Raw genomic sequence first — 22,381 nt, 5'->3', positions numbered from 1 at the left:
TGATATACTCTGGATCAAAGACTCTTTGGGGCTTCTGATGTTGCTTGCCATGTTGGGGTGCTTCTGTTGGTGCGGGTGAGGGGGAGGAGGGGGAAGGATGATGCTATTGCTGCTGCCTGTGCAAGGGGGGGGCTTCGACGTTTCTATCGTTCTACGGGGTTTCTTTGTTTCGTGGATGTCTGTGACAAGGACAAATTTCAGGTTGTATACTGTATACATACTCCAATATTAAATGTACCTTTGAACCTTTGAGGTCACCCACAGGCTGTGATGCACTATCAATTACTCCAAAAGACGAAGTAGAGTAAATACTGAAAGGCTTTTATTAACAGTAAAATGGAGCCATGTCCATGCTGAATATCTGTCCTGGACTGAGGGAGGAGCAGTGACAAAATCGCCTTTATTCAGGTCAGGGGAGCGACAGGAGCAGTCAGCAGAGGGGCGTGTCCAGGCATGTCCAGACAGGTAACCCAGTTACAACCTATACAACCCCGATGAAGGGTCTCGGCCTGAAACGTCGACAGTACCTCTTCCTAGAGATGCTGCCTGGCCTGCTGTGTTCACCAGCAACTTTGATGTGTGTTGCTTGAATTTTCAGCATCTGCAGAATTCCTGTTGTTTACAACCTATATACATGGTTTACCACAGGCTGTATATGCCCAAGGGAGTATGAAGGCTGTTCTACACACAGCCAGGATTTGGACATCTCTCTCCAGGATTGAAACTTCTTTACTTGCTTACAGTACTTTAGTTGTGGTTAGGGATAGGTTATATTGCCTGACAGTCCTCTTGCCTGGTCTTGTCTCACCATCTGTGCAAAAGTCTTTTATCCTTGTGTATCGAGCTTGACAGACTTCCCTATTCAATAGTAAACAGCACACCATGAGATGCAATATCAATCAACAGAAAGGGGAGGTGAATAGGACAGATGTTGAGATGAAAGATCAGCTATGATCTTTGCCATCAGATGTTGAGATAAAAACTCAGCTATGATCTTTGCCATCAAATGTTGAGGTGAAAGATCGGTCAGGATCATATTTAATGGTACAGCAGGTTTCAGAAGCCAAAGGGCTTACTCTTGTTCTGATTTCTTGTATTTATACAAAGAATACCTAGAAATTAAAAATGGGAATGTTGGTTAAAAGAAATCATAAACACAAGGAAGTCTGCAGATTCTGGAAATCTAAAACAACAAAATGCTAGAGAAACTCAGCAGGTGAGACAGCATCTATGGAAATGAATAGATTGTCAACATTTTGGGCCGATACCCTTCTTCGGGACAGAGAGGGAAGGGGGAAGATGCCAGAATAAAAAGGTGGGGGAAGGGGTAGGCTACCTGGAGGGTGATAGGTAAAGCCAGGTGGGTGGGACGCACAAGGGCTGGAGAAGAAGGAATCTGATTGAAGAGGAGACTGGAGCATAGGAGAAAGGGAAGGAGGCAGAGATCCAGGAGAAATGATAGGCAGTTGAGAAGAAGTGAAAGGTCAGCGTGGGGAATAGAGGAAGGGGGTAAGTTGTTTACTAGAAGGAGATAAAAGAGATATGATCACATGTGGAATGTTGAATTTAGAGAAGTTTGTAAGTCATCAGTTGGTCACAATCACAGTATAGGCTGTGATTCTAGATTTGACCTTGGAGGCAGGAAATTGGACCTATGGATGTTAAATTCAGTATCAAAGAAGGGACCTTGAGAATAAGACCGGACCAGAGAATTGCATGGAATACTTAGCATACCAACAAGACATTTGGCACAATTTGGCCATGCTGACGTTTATATTTAATCTGAGTCTTGTCACATTTCAATTACTTCATCTCTAATTACCTCAGCTTTTCTGCACGTCCCTTCTATTTCCTTCCCCTCTTGTTTTGTTTTAAAAACTTTATTTACTTTGTATCTTTGGCAATGAATCAATGATTAAATATGGATATTCAGAGGATTGGGGAATAGACAATAGACAATAGGTGCAGGTGTAGGCCATTTGGCCCTTCGAGCTAGCACCACCATTCACTGTGATCATGGCTGATCATCCACAATCAGTATCCAGTTCCTGCCTTATCGCCATAACCTTTGATTCCGCTATCTTTAAGAGCTCTATCCATCTCTTTCTTGAAAGCATCCAGAGACTTGGCCTCCACAGCCTTCTGGAGCAGAGCATTCCATATATCCACCACTCTCTGGGTGAAAAAGTTTTTCCTCAACTCCGTTCTAAATGGTCTACCCCTTATTCTTAAACTGTGGCCTCTGGTTCTGGACTCACCCATCAGCGGGAACATGCTTCCTGCCTCCAGCGTGTCCAATCCCTTAATAATCTTATATGTTTCAATAAGATCCCTTCTCAGCCTTCTAAATTCCAGAGTATACAAGCCCAGTTGCTCCAATCTTTCAACATATGACAGTCCTGCCATCCCGGGAATGAACCTTGTGAACCTATGCTGCACTCCCTCAATAGCAAGAATGTCCTTCCTCAAATTTGGAGACCAAAACTGCACACAGTACTCCAGGTGTGGTCTCACCAGGGCCCTGTACAACTGCAGAATGACCTTTTTGCTCTTATACTTAATTCCTCTTGTTATGAAGGCCAGCATGCCATTAGCTTTCTTCACTGCTTGGTATACTTGCATGCTTGCTTTCAGTGACTGATGTACAAGAACACCTAGATCTCGTTGTACTTCCCCTTTTCCTAACATGACTCCATTTAGATAATAATCTTTTCAAAAGGCTTTTGACAAGGTCCCACACAGGAGATTAGTGTGCAAACTTAAAGCACACGATATTGGGGGTAAGGTATTGATGTGGATAGAGAATTGGTTGGCAGACAGGAAGCAAAGAGTGGGAATAAACGGGACCTTTTCAGAATCGCAGGTAGTGACTAGTGGGGTACCGCAAGGCTCAGTGCTGGGACCCCAGTTGTTTACAATATATATTAATGACTTGGGTGAGGGAATTAAATGCAGCATCTCCAAGTTTGCGGATGACACGAAGCTGGGCGGCAGTGTTAGCTGTGAGGAGGATGCTAAGAGGTTGCAGGGTGACTTGGATAGGTTAAGTGAGTGGGCAAATTCATGGCAGATGCAATTTAATGTGGATAAATGTGAAGTTATCCACTTTGGTGGCAAAAACAGGAAAACAGATTATTATCTGAATGATGGCCGATTAGGAAAAGGGGAGGTGCAACGAGACCTGGGTGTCATTATACACCAGTCATTGAAAGTGGGCATGCAGGTACAGCAGGCAGTGAAAAAGGTGAATGGTATGCTGGCATTTATAACAAGAGGATTCGAGTACAGGAGCAGGGAGGTACTACTGCAGTTGTACAAGGCCTTGGTGAGACCACACCTGGAGTATTGTGTGCAGTTTTGGTCCCCTAATCTGAGGAAAGACATTCTTGCCATAGAGGGAGTACAAAGAAGGTTCACCAGATTGATTCCTGGGATGGCAGGGCTTTCATATGATGAAAGACTGGATGAACTAGGCTTATACTCGTTAGAGTTTAAAAGATTGAGGGGGGATCTGATTGAAACGTATAAAATCCTAAAGGGATTGGACAGGCTAGGTGCAGGAAGATTGTTCCCGATGTTGGGGAAGTTCAGAACGAGGGGTCACAGTTTGAGGATAAAGGAGAAGCCTTTTAGGACCGAGATTAGGAAAAACTTCTTCACACAGAGAGTGGTGAATCTGTGGAATTCTCTGCCACAGGAAACAGTTGAGGCCAGTTCATTGGCTATATTTAAGAGGGAGTTAGATATGGCCCTTGTGGCTAAAGGGATCAGGGGGTATGGAGGGAAGGCTGGTGCAGGGTTCTGAGTTGGATGATCAGCCACGATCATACTGAATGGCGGTGCAGGCTCGAAGGGCCGAATGGCCTACTCCTGCACCTAGTTTCTATGTTTCTATCTGCCTTCCTGTTCTTACCACCAAAGTGGATAACCTCACATTTATCCACATTAAACTGCATCTGCCATGCATCAGCCCACTCACCCAACCTGTCCAAGTCACCCTGCATTCTCATAACATCCTCCTCACATTTCACACTGCCACCCAGCTTTGTGTCATCAGCAAATTTGCTAATGTTACTTTTAATTCCCTCATCTAAATCATTAATATATATTGTAAACAGCTGCGGTCCCAGCACTGAACCCTGCGGTACCCCACTGGTCACCACCTGCCATTCCGAAAGGGACCCGTTAATCACTACTCTTTGTTTTCTGTCAGGCAGCCAATTTTAAATCCATGTCAGTACTCTGCCCCCAATACCATGTGCCCTAATTTTGCCCACTAATCTCCTATGTGGGACTTTATCAAAGGCTTTCTGAAAGTCCAGGTACACTACATCCACTAAAACAAAAACAACAGGAATTCTGCAGATGCTGGAAATTCAAGCAACATACATCAAAGTTGCTGGTGAACGCAGCAGGCCAAGCAGCATCTATAGGAAGAGGCGCAGTCGACATTTCAGGCCGAGACCCTTCGTCAGGACTAACTGAAGGAAGAGTGAGTAAGGGATTTGAAAGCTGGAGGGGGAGGGGGAGATGCAAAATGATAGGAGAAGACAGGAGGGGGAGGGATAGAGCCGAGAGCTGGACAGGTGATAGGCAAAAGGGGATACGAGAGGATCATGGGACAGGAGGTCCGGGAAGAAAGACAGTGGGGGGGGGGTGACCCAGAGGACGGGCAAGAGGTATATTCAGAGGGACAGAGGGAGAAAAAGGAGAGTGAGAGAAAGAATGTGTGCATAAAAATGAGTAACAGATGGGGTACGAGGGGGAGGTGGGGCCTTAGCGGAAGTTAGAGAAGTCGATGTTCATGCCATCAGGTTGGAGGCTACCCAGACGGAATATAAGGTGTTGTTCCTCCAACCTGAGTGTGGCTTCATCTTTACAGTAGAGGAGGCCATGGATAGACATGTCAGAATGGGAATGGGATGTGGAATTAAAATGTGTGGCCACTGGGAGATCCTGCTTTCTCTGGCGGACAGAGCGTAGATGTTCAGCAAAGCAGTCTCCCAGTCTGCGTCGGGTCTCACCAATACATCTCACCACTACATCCACTGGCTCTTTGTAAAAAAACAAAGTTAACATGCAGATTCCTGAAATGTTAACTTTTTCTCTTTTCACGGACACCACTGGCTGAGTATTTGTTGTTTGCGTGAAATTTCTAGCATCAGCAGCTTGTTTTTTTGCTTTGCAAAGATTCTGACATCCCTTATTACTTCAATCAGTTTTTTTTTTCGCAGTGGTTCCTCCACTTACATGACTTACTGCCTCGTGATCCTCTGGTCTGCATTCTGGCTGTGCTGTACACATCATGGTCTTTCTCAGCAAGTGTGGCAAGCATTGGATATATGATGTGTATCAGACACAAGCTCCGCCTGCTGGATATTCTGTCTTCCTGACACTCCCTCTACGTGGCGAGCTGACAGTCAAACTCTCCTTCCTACAGCGATATTTTTTTAAAAAAATCTGGTGCATGACTGTGCTCTTAAATAAATAATTCATGAATTTCCTTTCTTTCCTCTCCTTCCTAATGGGTGTCTCCAGCTCAGATTCCATTTCAAAGGTTCTGGCACAAAATGTTTCAGGGCAGACTTTTCGTGCGTCCGTTCTCATTGGAGTTGGGTTGCTCTCCATCTGTCCCCTCACACTGTCTGCACTTAATTAATTATTTCATTTTCTGCAGTTTACTTTTTGAAATAATTTGAGGTTTAGATTCAGGTTGATGTAAACTGATAGAGAACTTAATCATTAATTCACAATTAATCATTAACAATTTTGTAAATATAGCTCGAATGTAATCATAAATTGCATTTTGCTTTTGTTAATATTAAATACTTACTAAGTCAATTTTAACACTAACCACTAGAGGTAATACAAAGGGGAGATTACCTGAAGATACTCAGCAGGCCAGGCAATATCTGTGGACAGAAAAACAGAGTTAAAAGTTCGGCTTGACGACCTTCCATCAGAACTGGAAAAGCGAGAAGTTTTAAGTTGCCGAGAGGGAGAAGACTGGGAATTCCTGACATTCCACCTGCTGTCAGAAATGGGAGAGCAAAGGGAATTTGTGATATGGTGGAGAACAAAATTTCCACATGATCGAAATGCTGTCTAAGAAGTGATGATAAATGTCTGTTAATCAGAACTGGTCTGTCTGGAATCTAAACGGACAAAGGCGAATGAGCTTAGTAAAGAGAAAGAGAGAGAGAGAGAGAGCAAAAAGATCCATGCTGGAATTTGTGATATAGTCAACAGATTGCTGGAAATCTGGCATAAAAGTGAAAACTAGATATAATCAGGAGACAAGACTGCAATTTTGAAAAGAGAAAAACAGACAAATACTTCAGATGGATGGCCTTTTATCTCAACTGATCAGTTCTGACATGAGCAAGGAAGGCCAGATATCTGAAAGTGTTGCAATGGATATTCGGTCCCAAGGTCTGCAGAATGACTCAAGAAGATGAGGTTTCTCCTTGAGCTTAACTGAGCTCCTTTGGAAGACAGGGAGGTTACAGTGGGAGAATTAAAATGACAGCTGAAAGCTCTGGGTCTCTCTTCAGTCTAGCATTCTGCATCCTTGTGACTCAGTATTGACTATAACAATTTCAGATAACCAGCTTTTTTGTGCTTGTCTCACTACTGATCAGTTCTGCTATAAGGTCATCTATCTGTACATCAAATCAGTTTTTCTTTCTACACTGACACTGTCTGAAATTATTGTCTTTTATTGCAAATTTCCAGCAAGTTGGTGTTGTGCATCTCTCAGTTCCAACAAGTTCCTCTCTCTCTTCCATTAACCTTTCTCTTTTTGCATTTCCAGACAGACCATCCATGGAATAACAAGCATTTACCATCTTCTCTCAGATGACACCAAAAGCATTTCTGGACAACTTTGGTTTCCACTGCGCAATAAGCATTCCCTTTGGGCTCACCACCCCTCCCCCTCAAGGCAACTTGTTTCTTCATCTTCACAAATCTGGTGAAAGGTCTTCATCCAGGTTCTCTGCAGAGAAGTTGCCCGCCTTGCTGAACAGCTCCAGCATTTTTAGTGTTCACTTTAAATTTTCCAGTGACTGCCGTTTTCTTTTGCATTTGTACAATTATCCATATACGTATTGTAATTGTCTCTGGTTCTGCCGGTCTTGGCGTTATATTACTTTTCCACTTTCTCTGAAGCGACTATTCACCATTGGAATGTTGCCTTCTAGCTAAATTGAAGGGATGTTGCTGAAAATAAAAATGACATCAATGGTGTAGGAGGTTACATTCTGTGTGGAGGGTAGATTGGCTAGCTCAGTACGTCACAACCATTGAGCACGTCTACATGAAACGTCTACACGCAGCATCCATCATCAGAGACCCTCACCACCCAGGTTATGCTCTTTTCTCACTGAGCATTCAGGTAGAAAGTACAGGAGCCTCAGGACCCACACCACCAGGTTCAGGAACAGTTACTACCCCTTGATCATCAGGCTCTTGAACAAAAGGGGATAACCACACTCACTTGCCCATCCATTGAGATGTTCCCAATAATCTCACTTTAAGGACTCTTTATCTCATTTTCTCGTTACTTATGGCTATTTATTTATATTTGCATTTGCACTGTTTGTTGTCTTCTGCACTCTGGTTGATTTTTCATTGATTATGTAATGGATTTGCTGAGTATGCCTGCAGGAAAATGAATCTCAGGGTTGTACATGGTGACATGTATTTATTTATTCGTTCATCCATCTGTTTATTTGTTTGTTTATTTATTGAGAGACAGTGCGGTGTGTACCCTTCTGGCCCTCTGACCCCCACTGCCCAGCAACCCCCATATTACCCGAGCCTAACCACGGGACAATTTACAATGACCAATTAACCCACCAACCGGCACATCTTTGCACTGTGGGATGAAACCTGAGCACCCAGGGAAAACCTATGCAGTTATGGGAAGAACTCCTTACAGGCAGTGGTGGGAATTGAACCATGTCGCTAGTCCTGTAAAGCGTTGTGCTAATCGCTCTGCCACCCCAAATTATGAATGATATTGGTTATTATTGATGGAATTGAATACAAAAGTAATAAGGCTATTTTTCAATATATAGGACAGTGATAAAGGCTGTATCTGGAGAATTGTGTAAATAGTCATTTGCTTATGTAGGAATGAATTTTAAGTAGGTAATTCAGAGGCTTACTATGAAGAACTATTGTTGGTAGAATATCAGATAGTGACCAGTAGGTGTACAAGAGTAAGACGGATAAGCTGGTTGAGTGGTGTCACAACAACAACCTTGCACTCAAGACCAAAGAATTGATTGTGGACCTCCTCATTGAGGGATCAGCAGTAGAAAGGGTGAGTGGTTACAAGTTCCTGGGTATCAACATCTCTGAGAATCTATCCTGGGCCCAACATATCGATGCAGTTACAAAGAAGGCACAAAAGTGGCTATATTTCATTAGGAGTCTGAGGAGATTTGGTATGTCACCAAAGACACTCAAAAATTTCTACAGATGTACAATGGAGAGCATTCTAACTGGCTGCACCACCGTCTGGAAGAGCACTGCACAGGATCAGAAAAAGCTGTAGAAAGTTGTAAACTCAGCCAGCTCCATCACGGGCACTAGCCTCCCCAGCATCCAGGACATCTTCAAATGGCAATGTCTCAAAAAGGCAGCATCCATCATTAAGGACCCCATCACCCAGGACATGCCCTCTTCTCATTGCTACCATCAGGGAGGAGGTACAGGAGCCTGAAGGCACACACTCAACGATTCAAGAACAGCTTCTTCCCCTCTGCCATCAGATTTCTGAATGTACAATGAATCCACAAACACTACCTCATTACTTCTTTCACAAGTTATTTAATTTATATATATAAATGCAATTTAGAGTTTTAAAAATTATGTATTGCAAATTGCAATGTACTATGGCTGCGAGAAAAACAAATTTCACAGCATACACCAGTGATATTAAACACGATTCTGATTCAAGAATATTGGATTAATAAAGAAATGGTACAAATTTAAAGGGATGTAAAAAGGATACAGGATTATGCAGGCACAAATCTCTAAAGGCACTGAAAAGGCAGAGTTTTTGATCTTCGAGCAGAGATAGGTTGAGATTTGATGGACAAATTCAAATTGTGAAAAGTAAGTAGATCATCAACTCAAGGGTTACCAGGATTAGCAAAAGTAAATTAGTAAAAGGGGTCATGGGAATTCTATTGTTTTAATATTTAATTTTATTTAAGTAAATATTTAAGAGTGGGAATGTTCTGCAAGAAAGGACAGTGGAAGTGAATTCAGTAGTCTCTTACAACAGGGATATGATTTACATGCTGGCTATCTGTGATACTGCAGCAGGTATTTTTATTTAGTGTAACACACACAAAATGCTGGAGGACCTCGGCAGGTCAGACAGCATCTATGGAAATGAATAAACAGTTGGCGTTTCAGGCCAAGGACATTCTTCAGGACTGAGAAGCAAGAGGGAAGACAGCAGAATAAAAAGATTGGGGGAGAGGAATTTGTCAGTGTATCTGTATCAACTGGTGCATATGACAATGAACTCGACTGGAGGACTAGAAATCTAAATGGGATATGTGAGGCCAAAGTAAAAGGAGAAAGGTAGGATTAATTTGTTATCTCTTTCAAAGTATCTACTATGTTCAATACTACAGCTTCAGTTGAAGATTTGGCAGCAGGAGAAGGTGACAGATATATGAAACAGAGAGTAAGGGTGTGCTAAGACTGAACGGATAAGGGTGGGCAAGAAAGAAGTGGAGGCAGCCGTGGAATTCAGAAGGTTATTTAGGAGGACATCAGATAAGTCTGAAAGTAATTCAGAAGTGCAAGGATGACAGAATCTTGCACTTATAATGCACAAGAAGACTCAATTTAGCCCGATCATACCTTTGTTGCCCCTCTTAAAACTATTGCCTACTTCAGACCTTTTAAATTCTCTTTCAAAGGTTCATTTTAATATCAGAGAATGTATACAGTATACAACCTGAAATTCTTATTCTTCATAGGCATCCATGAATATCAGAGAATGTAGACAGTATCCAATCTGAAATTCTTACTCTTCACAGACATCCATGAATATCAGAAAACGTATACAGTATACAACCTGAAATTCTTACTCTTCACAGACATCCACTTATATCAGAGAATGTATACAGTATACAACCTGAAATTCCTATTCTTCACGGACAGAGTTACTATCTTTTGTTTTCTCTCCCGTCACCTAAACTGTACCAACACTAAAGTGTCTAATATATTATTCTACACCTTTCCCACCTCATCAGTATCCTTGCTGAATGAGGGTTCCATGAAAAGAAGACAATTAGTCAGGAATTTTTGCCTTTTCCAACGGTGACGTGACGGGAAAGAAATTTTTGCATGTTCCACATGGTCTCTGATCACACCAGTACAGTTCCGGAGGAAAGCTCTTGGTCACTTTCAAATTCACTGAGTATTTATCAACAAAATTTCAAGCTGGTTAAAAGTTGTAGTTTGGTACACAAGTACATCAGAAATTAGTTTTAATCACTTAAAGAACTAACCTGGGCATCAGTGTCTAAAGTAAAAGTTTCCTCATTTGATGTAACATAGCATTCGTCGTTAATTGAACTGTAAATTGAAGAAACGGGGACTATCAGTGCAAATATAAAGCCAGACCAGCAGAGCACATCTGCAGTGCGATCTTGTGCTGAATTGACAGCCACACCATACCCTCATTCTGATTTTGTACCTACGCTGGCCACTCAGCCCTGCATCACATCCATGATCCACCCTCATTCCCACCTCCAACCCTGACTTCAGCCTTGAATCCCCATTGCACCCTCCACTCCAGCCTCATATTTGCATCCTCAACCTAGCCTCGTACCCACACTGTAATGAGCTTTTCAGGCCCGTGTGGGGTGCCGGAAAGCATTGGGCTCCAAGGATTTTAGACCACCTGAATTGGTTTATTGCTGTTTAATGACAGTCGTTAATCATTTAGAGTTCCTTGTTATTTTCTCTAGCAACTTGTTCTTTGTATGCAGTCTGCCGGTGCCTTTTTGTTTAATCTTGTTAACTTTATTTTGATAGGCTCAGGGATTCCTTGTTATTTGTATTATTTAAGTGGATGCCTGATTAGCCCTGATCGCTGGGTCCTAGTTTTGAGAATGCTACTTCTCATGGTGTTGTTCGGCTCAGCCAGCGATGTTCTTTTGGAATGATCATGAATAAACTTTTGTTGCTGTCTCCACATCAGAGTCTGACTTTTCTTCCACGCTTGGGTTCCGATATTGCCTGTGCACATTGAGATACACATTACTCCCTGATTTCCATCTCACATCTGTACTCTACCCTCAATTCAACATTACCCCCAGATTGCATTCAATCCCTCACTTCAGTATCACTTCTGAAATGCACCCTCACCCCAGTCTCATTCCCACACAATACTCCCTCCATCTTGCACCAGCACTGCGTCACGATGCATCAGGGATCTTTTATCATAACAGTCAAGATATTTTTCTTTACCTGTTGTTACTTCCTGACTGTTTGTAATTTGTCTCATCTACTGCTGTATTCACCAGTTCAGAATTAATTGTCTCTTCGTTAGTTACAATGACATTCTCATTCTCATGTTCCTCTTGGTTGCGGTCGCTCTGTTCATCAGTAATGACTTTCTCCTCATTAATTGTCACCCACTTTTCTCCTTTATCTATAATCAGACAAAAATATATTGAAGTAAATGGTAAATTCAATCTGAATAATGGCTCTTTTGGATTCTCTCAAGATGACCCCAGTTTTAGCGGTAAAACTAAAAACTGAGAAGAGGTTCGGTTCTGGGTAAGTTATAGTATCCAGGCAACAGACTCATAGATGTGTTCTGTACATGTAAGCATGCCTAAAACTACTTTGTATTTTCTTTGAATAGAAAGGATAACACATGCTATACTGCAGTAGGCCGAGAAATAAGAATCACAGTCACCTCTTGTAAATTACAGAAATGATCAACTGCTCTTTTTTCTTGGATAACTGTTGTCATACTGTAGGAGCCATGCATCTATTCTCTATCTGCATTGTATTCAGTGCTGTGCATTTATTATGTTAATTACGGTAACTAGTCACATGGGTGGGGGGCGTGGTAGAAGTGAAGGGAATAAGTTGCGTATTCATGCTTTGTTCTGGACAGTTTGATTCAGGGGTCCTCCAGGTGTCATATCTTTTGTCGACCGCATAATTATGCAAATTGTATTGCTTCAAGATTTAATGTTTTGCTAGTTGCGTGTAAAAGATCGAATACAGTTCTTTGACTTTTTGGAACATTGTTATTTGATCGGAGGACGCGCCACACAAGGATAACGATCTGTGCTATGTCACCAGCAGCAGCATTGGTTTGTTAGAATAGCTGCTACACATATTAATAAACATATATGTACTTGGATAAGGATGGAGTGATGGAGGTATGTCTCTACCAAAGGAGGCTCCTTCCCTCACCCTTGGGCAAGGTGTAGCACCCGCTTAGCCCCCTTGATCAGGGTCACGAGAAGTCATGGGAGCAGGTGGTGGATGGTCATACGAGCAGCTGGTGCTTATCACAAGTCCTGGTTATGCGACCACTGACGCCAGGCAGACAATCTCTGAAGAGTATTCGTAATAACAAAGAGTAAAGACATTGCCCAGAAGAAGGCAATGGCAAACCACTTCTGTAGAAAAAAATTGCCAAGAATCATCAGGGTCATGGAAAGACCATGGTCGCCTACGACACAAGACACAGCACATGACGAATGAATGAACATACTTTGATAATAAATGTACTTTGAACTTTGAAAATGAGTCAAGAAATAACATTTATACAACCCATTGAGGGACCTTTTCTTGACAACAATAGTAACTTGTAGTTAACAGCAGTTTTAATAGTACAATTCCCCAAAGCCCTTCAGTGGAAGTTTATCAGCTGAAATTTGATAGCAAGTTTAGTAAAGGATTAACTTTATTTGTCACATGTACAAATAAAGTGAAGCATCAAGGCATCTAGTGGAATGCATCGTTTTGCATCAAGCGACCGTTTTGCCTCACTTCCAACGCCAAAACTCACTAACCCTAACCGTATGTCTTTGAAATGTGGGAGGAAACCCACACAGCCACGGAGAGAGCATAAAAACTTCTTTCAGAGAGAGGCGGGAATTGAACCCTGAATGGAGGTCGCTGGCATTGTAAACGTTGTGCTAACCACTACTTTACCATGCTGCAATTTTCACTAATTGACATATCAGGGTATTAAAAACAAAGCTTGTTAAATGTGGTATTTTGAAGAAGTATCTTTAAGAAGGAAAGGGGTAAGGATAGAGAGAAATTTAATCTGGGAATTCCATTGATTAGGGTCCATGTAGTTGAAGGCAGTAATAGAGAAATTAAATCTCCAGCTATATAGGATACCAAATTGGAAGAATGCAGTGATGTTGGACACTGGAACCTTGAAATAAGGTCAAGAAGGGATTTGAAAATAAGAATAAGGTTTCACCTATTTTTTAAAAAACTGGCCTCGAAATAAAACACATTTTTGATTAGCTGCTCAAAATCAATTTTAGTTAAACAGCATTGAAGTCACAAAAGCTGACACTAAGCACCAATGGAAAAGTCAGCAAGTTGATCGAATTGGACATTCACTGATGGGCTAAAATTTCACGCCCATAAAATTTGTAATCATTCTGCAATGAGGTATCTCTCAGAAGATTCCAACTCTTGGATTGGACTCTGTAGTCCATGTTTTGATGTGTTTCTGGTTTCTGTTTGCACCGTTTTTTTTTGTTGTTACTTTGTGTGACTATGATCGGGGCAGGCTGGCTCTGCAGCCTACAGTCAGCAGACGTCACAACGCTAGATTGCACTGAACTGAGAAGAAACTGAACATTCCTGGACTTCTGGTTTGATGTCTTATCTATTGTGTTTTTCACGTTTTTTTGCCATTTGTATGATTTAATCTTTTTTTTGCACGGGGGCGGGGGGTTCGATGTTTTTCTTTGAACAAGTTCCATCGTTTTCTCTGTTCCGTGGCTGTCTGTGGGGAAGACGAATCTCAGGGTTGTGTACTGCACACATACTTTGATAATAAATGTACTCTGAATTTTCAAATCTTTGAAGTGAAGTTCATTTTAGACCATTTCATGAAACTGTAGAGCACAATCGATGAACCCTCAGAGGTAAGAGAACAGAGTTTTATGCAGCTTTGAACAATTATATCTGATTGTGGACAATCCTGAGGTCTCAGTTTGACTAATGCTCTTTCACCTAGTTCAATCATTTCTGAAGAGAGGACTCTGAAGGCAGACTAGATGGAAATGTTTAATACCAGAGTCTTACTCTGCCTCAGATCTCATTGCTGTTCTGGTTTTTATTGCCTTTGCAAATAGTTTAAATCCCTCCAAGAGCACCTTTACGTTAACTTTACATTGAGGACATCACTCAGCAGATTTTATAGGTTTTTATTCCTCAAAACTTGTCCCAATGACTGAAGAATTTGAAAACCTCCCTCTTGCATCACCTCTTCTGCCATACCCTTCCTCATTTCTCTTCCTGGCTTAATACAGGTTAGCAAGTGACATTGGGAACTACCTTTGAGAATATTGCCTTATTAAACTTTCTAGATCAGATGTCCCAACCCTTATTTTGCCATGGACCCCTACCGTTACCCAAGGCATCCATGGGCCCCAGTTTGGGAACTCCTATTCTGGACAAACACCTGAAACTCTGCCTGACGGACCTCAACAACTCTTCATGGATTGTAGCATAAACTTTAGCCTCTTGTCCTCATTCTCCTTGCAGATGGCCCTGCACATACTCACTAATATTTTACCCCGACACCAAGAGGGACAATATAACATTAAAGAAATAGCTAATAAATACCTTTAACTATTGAATTATGGTTAGGGAGGGTGGAGATATGTCTCTACCAAAGGAGGTGTAAGGCGCTCCTTCCCTCTGCTAGCCTGCAGGTCACCCTTGGGCAAGGTGTAGCACCTGCTTAGCCCCCGATCAGGGTCTTGTGAAGCCATGGGAGTAGGTGGTGGATGGTCGTATGAGTGGCTGGTGCATATCACAAGTCCTGGTTATGTGTGTAACGTGGAAGCAGGGTCACAGGTTTGGTGAGTGAAACGAATAAGCACATTAGTCCTGACGAAGGGTCTCGGCCCAAAACGTTGACTGTACCTCTTCCTATAGATATTGTCTGGCCTGCTGCGTTCCACCAGCATTTTTGTGTGTGAAGCACATTAGTCATTTATTTACAAACAGTAAAAGCTATGACCAAACATTTAAGTCCCCCAAGTGAGACAAACTATAAAACTAAATATTCCACAAAAAGATACTGAGCTAAAAGTGTGTGCTGAGCATACCTTCCCAATGGCTTAATGAAGGTGGGGAGGAGGGGGAGAGAGAGGGGGGGAGGGGAGAGAGAGGGGGGAGGGGAGAGAGAGGGGGAGGGGAGGGGGAGGGGAGAGAGAGAGGGGGAGGGGGAGAGAGGGGGAGAGAGAGGGGAGGGGAGGGGAGGGGGGGAGAGACACACACACACACACACACATACACACACTCACTCTGGCATGGGCTTTTTTAAAATATCCCCTGAGGTGCCCTGAACTAGCAATTGGTACTGTGGCAAACCAACTGTTAGGAAAGAACGCAAACAACAGGAATTCTGCAGATGCTGGAAACTCAAGCAACACACATCAAAGTTGCTGGTGTCGGCCTGAAACGTCGACTGTACCTCTTCCTAGAGATGCTGCCTGGCCTGCTGCGCTCACCAGCAACTTTGATGTGTGTTGTTAGGAAAGATCAGTTGCAGTTTTTAAATGGGCCAATCACCAACTGACATGGTGGAAGTGGCTTTCATCTGGCAAATAAGTCACACCTCCACAGGACATAATTCAATTTGCCAGTTTTTCTCTTTTAAATGTACTATACAGTATATGCACTTTGACCTTTCTTTTCAAAACAGCCTGTAATCATTTTCGGAATTACCTTTTGTTCTTTTCTTCTTACGAATGGAAGCCCGGATAATGTCGGATCCGAATCGGTTGTCTGTGTGGCGCTTTGCCATGGCTTCCTTGAACCAATCTCCTGTTGCAATTTTTAGTCGTTCTGGATCATGAATTGATTGTTGTAACTTCCTGCAGATTTCACAGCAGAAAAATCTGAAGGATCATTTTGTGTTTAAAGTGGAAATAAGAGCAAATTCACAATTAGGACATTTAAATAATTCTGAACAAACTTTGCAATGTGGAGGAGTTAAACACCTGAGCTGTAATGCACTCTATTGATCAACTCATTCCTTTCAGTATTGGGATTTTTGAATGCAATTTAAAACAAGTGTAATCATTGGAGCCAAATCTCACGAATGGCAGTTGAATGTGCGCCATTATTATGGTGTAATTTACGTTGATTCTATAGGATAATATCATAGCTAAAGGACTAAATTATAAGGACAAATTGGATAAATGCAGCTGATGTTCCTTGGATGACTGGTGAGGTGCACTTGAATGGTAGAAGAGCACTGAGTTGAGTCAGAGAACAAAATATCAGGAATAAAAAAAGAATATCAGATCAGGAATCTGAATTCTGTATACCAAAATCAGAGAAGGAACAGGTCAATGTTGAGCTGAAGAACATTGTCCAGTCCTGAAGTAGGGTCTCAGTCCAAAACTGATTACTTGTTTCCATAGATGCTGCCTGACCTGCTGAGTTCCTCCCGCACCTTGTGTGTGTTACTCTGGATTCTGTGCAGGTCACCCTTGGGCAAGGGGTAGCACCTGCTTAGCCCTGCCGATCAGGGTCACACGAAGCCATAGGAGCAGGTGGTGGATGGTCTTATAAGCAGCCGGTGCGTATCACACGTCCTGGATATACGACCACTGACACCAAGCAGGACAATCTTTGAAGAGTATTGACAATGGATGGGTGGGTCACCCGTCTTGTAAAGACACTGCCCAGAAGAAGGCAATGGCAAACCACTTCTGGAGAAAAATTTGCCAAGAGCAATCGTGGTCAAAGATCATAACCTCCTATGCCATACAAAACAGCACATAATTATGGTGTTGATTAAGTTGGTACAAGTTGCCAGTTTGGAAATGATTTTCAATGCCGCTTAGAAATTAACAATGGCTACTACTTGCCATTTGATTATGGTTACTAGTGTTTAAAAGTTCAGAGCACCCGTTTGCTAATTGGTCATAAATAAAGCATTAGTAATTGATGAAAGTTGGATAAGTACTTGGTAATGGGCCATAGTAAATTGTTAACTAGCCGGCTGGTGGTGTAGTGGCATCGGTGCCGGTCTTCGGAGCGAAGGCTCCCGAGTTCGAATCCAGCCGGCTCCCTTGCACGCTTTCCATCCGTGCTGGGTTGAGTGTCGAGCTAGCAACTCAGCCTCATAAAAATAAGAAAGCCTGCTAAAAAAAAAAACGCCGTTGCGACGACTTCCCGATGACTCCACTCGGCTTTAAAAATAATCGTTAACTAAGGCTCATAGATACTGTTTGGCAGCATGTATTGCTTAACATTGGTTCTGGAATGGAGAAAGCTATGAGGATATTTAATAAAAGAAGTACAAACAATAACAGTATATCTAATTACTTTTGGTCAATTGCCTTATCATTGCTAAGCCCTGGAAATGATTTTGTGCTTTAGATTAGATTTAGGTTTCTTTAGTATCAGAGAATGTAAACAGTACACGACCTAAAATTGGTACTCATCACAGTGATAGTGCTAGGGTTTATGAGGTCCATGAACACACTTAGTTTCTTAATATTCAGTAGAAAAAATTTGAATATGATAGGAATCAAAGAAATCATGATTATCCAAGAAGTTATGCTGCTTGAACAACTCAGCTGTTAAAAAAATTATTAAGTAGAAGGGGTTTTTAGAAGTGATCATAATTTGTTTTTCATACATTAAAGGCCATTACTAAAACAGGTATAAGAAAATAGTTATAAGTATAACTGAGTAAGTTAATTGTCAGAAAAAGTGGATTTAAACTTATTTGAATATAATTTTTTTTTCTGCTCACTTGATACGTTGTTCCTCCAATAAGCGGAGTTCGGTATCGCGGTACAGAACCTGTATAATCATATCCTGCTCCTCCTCTGTTAGGAAGCTCAAGTCAACCAGTTCATCTATACTGAAGTCTAATTCCATGGCAAGATGACCAACGCCAGAACACTTCAAGATATTCAAGTGGCAAATTTCAGCTGTACAATTTGAAGAAGAGCCTTGCAATACAGTTCAGCATATTGCAGTCTAATTGAGAATGTTTCTGATCAGTTCCAAACTTAACAGCCTGGGCAATGCAGCAAAATCCATCCAAAAAGCTCACTGTTTTCCACTCTTAGCAAAGATAAGGTGCAGAAAATCCTTTTGCGTGCCAAATACTTGTTCATGTGCTGGTCCAGGCATCAATCACTGTAAATAAACCAAGAATTGTGAGATTTTATTCCATCATTTATCATTCAATATTTAAATTGCATTTATTATCGAAGTATGTATACTGTATACAACCCTGAGATTTGTCTTCCCACAGACAGCCGTGAAACAAAGAACCCGCTCAAAGAAAATATCGAATACGCGACGAGTAAAACAAAGAACAAATCAGGCAAATAGCGAAAACCACACAGAATATTAAACATGAAACCATTGAAACAGTCAAGGAATGTTCATTTTAGTTCAGTTCAGTTCAGTTCAGCGCAGTGTCATTTCTTGACTATAGGGTGCAGAGCCAATCTGCCCCAATCAAAATCGCACAAATTAGCAAAGGAAAAAGGAGTAACCAGAAACCAGAAACACATCATAACATAAGCTAGAGTCCAATCCACAAACCACATCAATTAAACCTTGCCCAAGACCCCCAAGACTCCAGCACCATCCTCTGACAGCATCAAGCAAGAGCGAGAGAGAGAGAGAGAGAGAGAGAGAGAGCGAGAGAGAGAGGAGAGAGAGAGAGCGAAAGAGAGAGAGAGAGAGAGAGACTGGTCAAACACAGCCACCTTCCTCTGGGTGCTGTGAAAAAGAGAGAGAGAGAGAGACTGGTCAAATGTAGGCAGACGGAGCTGAACATCCGCTCTCATCCTCGTTGATTTCAACCTTGCTCGACACTTTAATCAGCGCGATCGGCGAGAAATGGAGTTGGTCAAGGGCTTGCACCCAATCCCCAGGCCACACACTCCGCTCCAAACCTCACCAAACTCCCTCAGAGGCAGCAAAGCACCAGATCGCTCAACCAGCCCAAAAACACACCATCAAAATGTAAATGACAGGTTCCAATACTAGCAGAATCATATTTAAAAGAAGAAGAAGTAAAATATGCAGTTTCATAACAGTCTGAAGGACATCACCTTTGGTCGTGTTGTTTGGTGGCACCATCTTCTTACGGGAACTCATTTTCTTATGGGTTTTTTAAAAAATAATGCATTCATAGTCATAGTCATAGTCATAATTTATTGATCCCGAGGGAAATTGGTTTTCGTTACAGTTGCACCAACCAAGAATAGAGTATAAATATAGCAATATAAAACCATAAATAATTATAGTAATATGTAAATTATGCCAGCAAATAAGTCTAGGACCAGCCTATTGGCTCAGGGTGTCTGACCCTCCCAGGGAGGAGCTGTAAAGTTTGATGGCCACAGGCAGGAATGACTTCCTATGACGCTTAGTGTTGCATCTCGGTGGAATGAGTCTCTGGCTGAATGTACTCCTGTGCCCAACCAGTACATTATGTAGTGGATGGGAGACATTGTCCAAGATGGCATGCAACTTGGACAGCATCCTCTTTTCAGACACCTCCGTCAGAGAGTCCAGTTCCATCCCCACACATCACTGGCCTTACAAATGAGTTTGTTGATTCTGTTGGTGTCTGCTACCCTCAGCCTGCTGCCCCAGCACACAACAGCAAACATGATAGCACTGGCCACCACAGACTCGTAGAACATCCTCAGCATCATCCAACAGATGTTAAAAGACCTCAGTCTCCTCAGGAAATAGAGACGGCTCTGACCCTTCTTGTAGACAGCCTCAGTGTTCTTTGACCAGTCCAGTTTATTGTCAATTCGTATCCCCAGGTAGTTATAATCCTCCACCATGTCCAGACTGACCCATACTGTATGATACATACCATGACAAGATCAGTTTTCAAACAGGATATGAAGAATATTGTTGAAGAACAGAAATAAGTTTGCTCTGTCTCGAAAACTCAATCGGTTAGAAATTGGATTGCAACCTCTTTTTGCTGAACTGAAACATTTGCTGCATTTAATGCTAATGGCCGATATTGAGGAATTGGTCAAAATAAGCTTAAAACAGCATTAGAGAAGTTTATGCCCAGAAAGGTGTGGCAATAACAGGATCTTCATTGATCCCCCAATGAGACCTCGTTCACTTTTGGTCATTCCCAGCACTGGACTGAACAGTATTCAGAGAGGAAAGTAAGACCTTAAAGATAAAGTCACCATTGCAGCCACACAGGAACAATACAAATTTTGGTTATCATGGAGGTGACAGAGAACTACTGAGAGAGGAAGAGACTGCCATATTAACTCAAAGATTCAAAGACACAGCCAAGTAACAAAGAAAAACCACAGAACCCGTCCGAAGAAAAGCATCAAATCCCTCCCGCAGGCAAAAAAATTGTGAAAATGGCAACATAAAAAGAGCAAAAAACACAGAATATAAAATGCAGAGAGTCCAGGTATGTTTCCGTTCAGCTCAGTGCTCATATTCTATGGGCTGCTCTGATGCAAAATCGCCCAAAATAGCAACGTAAAAAGGAGTGACCAGAAACCAGAAACACATCATTACGTGAACAAGAGTCCAATCCACAAACTGTATCAACTAAACCTTGTTCCTGCACCATCCTCTGACAGCATCATTGAGGGAGAGCGAGAGATTATTCAAACACAGGGACCTTCTCTCGGGAGTAGTGAGAGAGAGGGGGAGAGATACTGTCACCCACAGACACCCTCCTGCAGCAGCAGTGAGCGAGAGGCTGGTAGATGGTGCTGAACACCCCCTTGCCTTGACGATTTAATTTTCCTCGGTGCCTTAGTGAGAAATGGAGTCGATCATGGGCTCATGCCCCGTCTCCAGGCCACGCACTTCGCTCAACACCTCACAGAGTCCTCTCGGAGACAGCAAAGCGCCAGATTGCTCAATCGGCCCAAAACACACCACCAAAACGTAGATCACAGGCTCCAATGGTAGCAGAACCACGGGTGAAAGAAAAAGAAGTGAAAGAAGAAGTTTCATGAACCAGCTGGAGGACATTGCTCTTGGCTATGTTGTTCGCTGATGTCATTTTCTTCTGGTTCAAAGGAACTTTCAAGATCTGATCAAACAGACATGTGCTAAAAGGAAGGGAAGAAGGACCCATATGCTGGGTTGGGTGGGGGCAGGAGTGGCATGAGAAATGAGAAGGGGAGAGGATAGGTGCCTGGAGACCAGCCAGGCCCACTAATGAAGGGCCTCAACCTGAAGCGTTCGTTCACTGTTTATTCCTCTCCATAGATGCCGTCTGACCTGCTGTAATGTCTACCCGCTCTGCTCAATTAAGAAAATGGATTGTGGATGCTGGGTAAGGATGTCCCTTAGTGGAGTTCCCTCTTCCTACGAGTTTTCTTGCTCCTGTGCTCTTCAGGATCTACCTCGTGGCCCCCAGACTGCACCGATCCTTGCTCTTCTCTGTCACAACTGCTGCCCTTGACCGGCAATACTGTGCAGCATACAACAAACAATGATGAAGTGCCCACTTTTACCTGGCACGCACTGCAAGGCAACACACACACACACACACAAGATGCTGGAAGAACTCAGCAGGTCAAGCAGCATCTACGGAAATGAATAAACAGTTGACATTTCGGGCTGAGCCCCTTCACCAGGACTGGAATTATTCTGGCATCTTCCCCCTTCCTCTCCAGTCCTGATGAAAAGTCTCGGCCTGAAACGTCAACTGTTCGTTGCTCTCCATAGACCGGTTGAGCTCCTCCAGTATTTTGTGTGTGTTCCTCTGCACTTCCAGCATCTGCACAATCCCTCGTGTTTATGATGCACTGCAAGGCACCCATGGACTGGTGCAGGCCACACAATCTCATCTTTAGTGGACGTACAATCTTCTCTAGTAACATCCTACTACTTGTTTGGATCTCATGTTTGCTGTGACTGGAGGAGCCAGGGGCAGAGATGCAATTTCTCTCCCAGAATGCAGAAAGCACCCAACCACCCGTACATACTCTGTCAGGATGAAGAAGCTGATGCAGCCAAAGAAATGCCAAGAATCCCACCAGCCTCTGGGAGGACAAGCTGTTGGCTAGGACCAGTATTGAAAGAAGCTCATGTAATCAGCACCTGGTCAGCATCAAGTGACAACTTA

At 42.6% G+C, this 22,381-nt stretch overlaps 1 protein-coding gene across 2 annotated transcripts in view; it reads right to left on the bottom strand.

Moving 5' to 3' along the window:
- LOC134338237 (synaptotagmin-like protein 1) overlaps nt 1-22,381 on the bottom strand; it is a 72,681-nt gene that overhangs the window by 30,459 nt on the left and 19,841 nt on the right. For both annotated transcript variants that reach the window (XM_063033938.1, XM_063033939.1), the window contains 4 exons: nt 18,032-18,423; nt 15,988-16,136; nt 11,506-11,689; nt 10,542-10,608 (listed from right to left, as the gene is read on the bottom strand). In XM_063033938.1, the coding sequence (XP_062890008.1) occupies nt 10,542-10,608; nt 11,506-11,689; nt 15,988-16,136; nt 18,032-18,159 (528 nt within the window). In that variant the 5' untranslated portion in view covers nt 18,160-18,423. The remainder of the gene's footprint in view (nt 1-10,541; nt 10,609-11,505; nt 11,690-15,987; nt 16,137-18,031; nt 18,424-22,381) is intronic.

Source organism: Mobula hypostoma, chromosome 26 (assembly GCF_963921235.1).
Source record: "Mobula hypostoma chromosome 26, sMobHyp1.1, whole genome shotgun sequence".
Taxonomy (NCBI): Eukaryota; Metazoa; Chordata; class Chondrichthyes; order Myliobatiformes; family Myliobatidae; genus Mobula; species Mobula hypostoma.
This window is presented reverse-complemented; position numbering and strand designations above follow the sequence as displayed.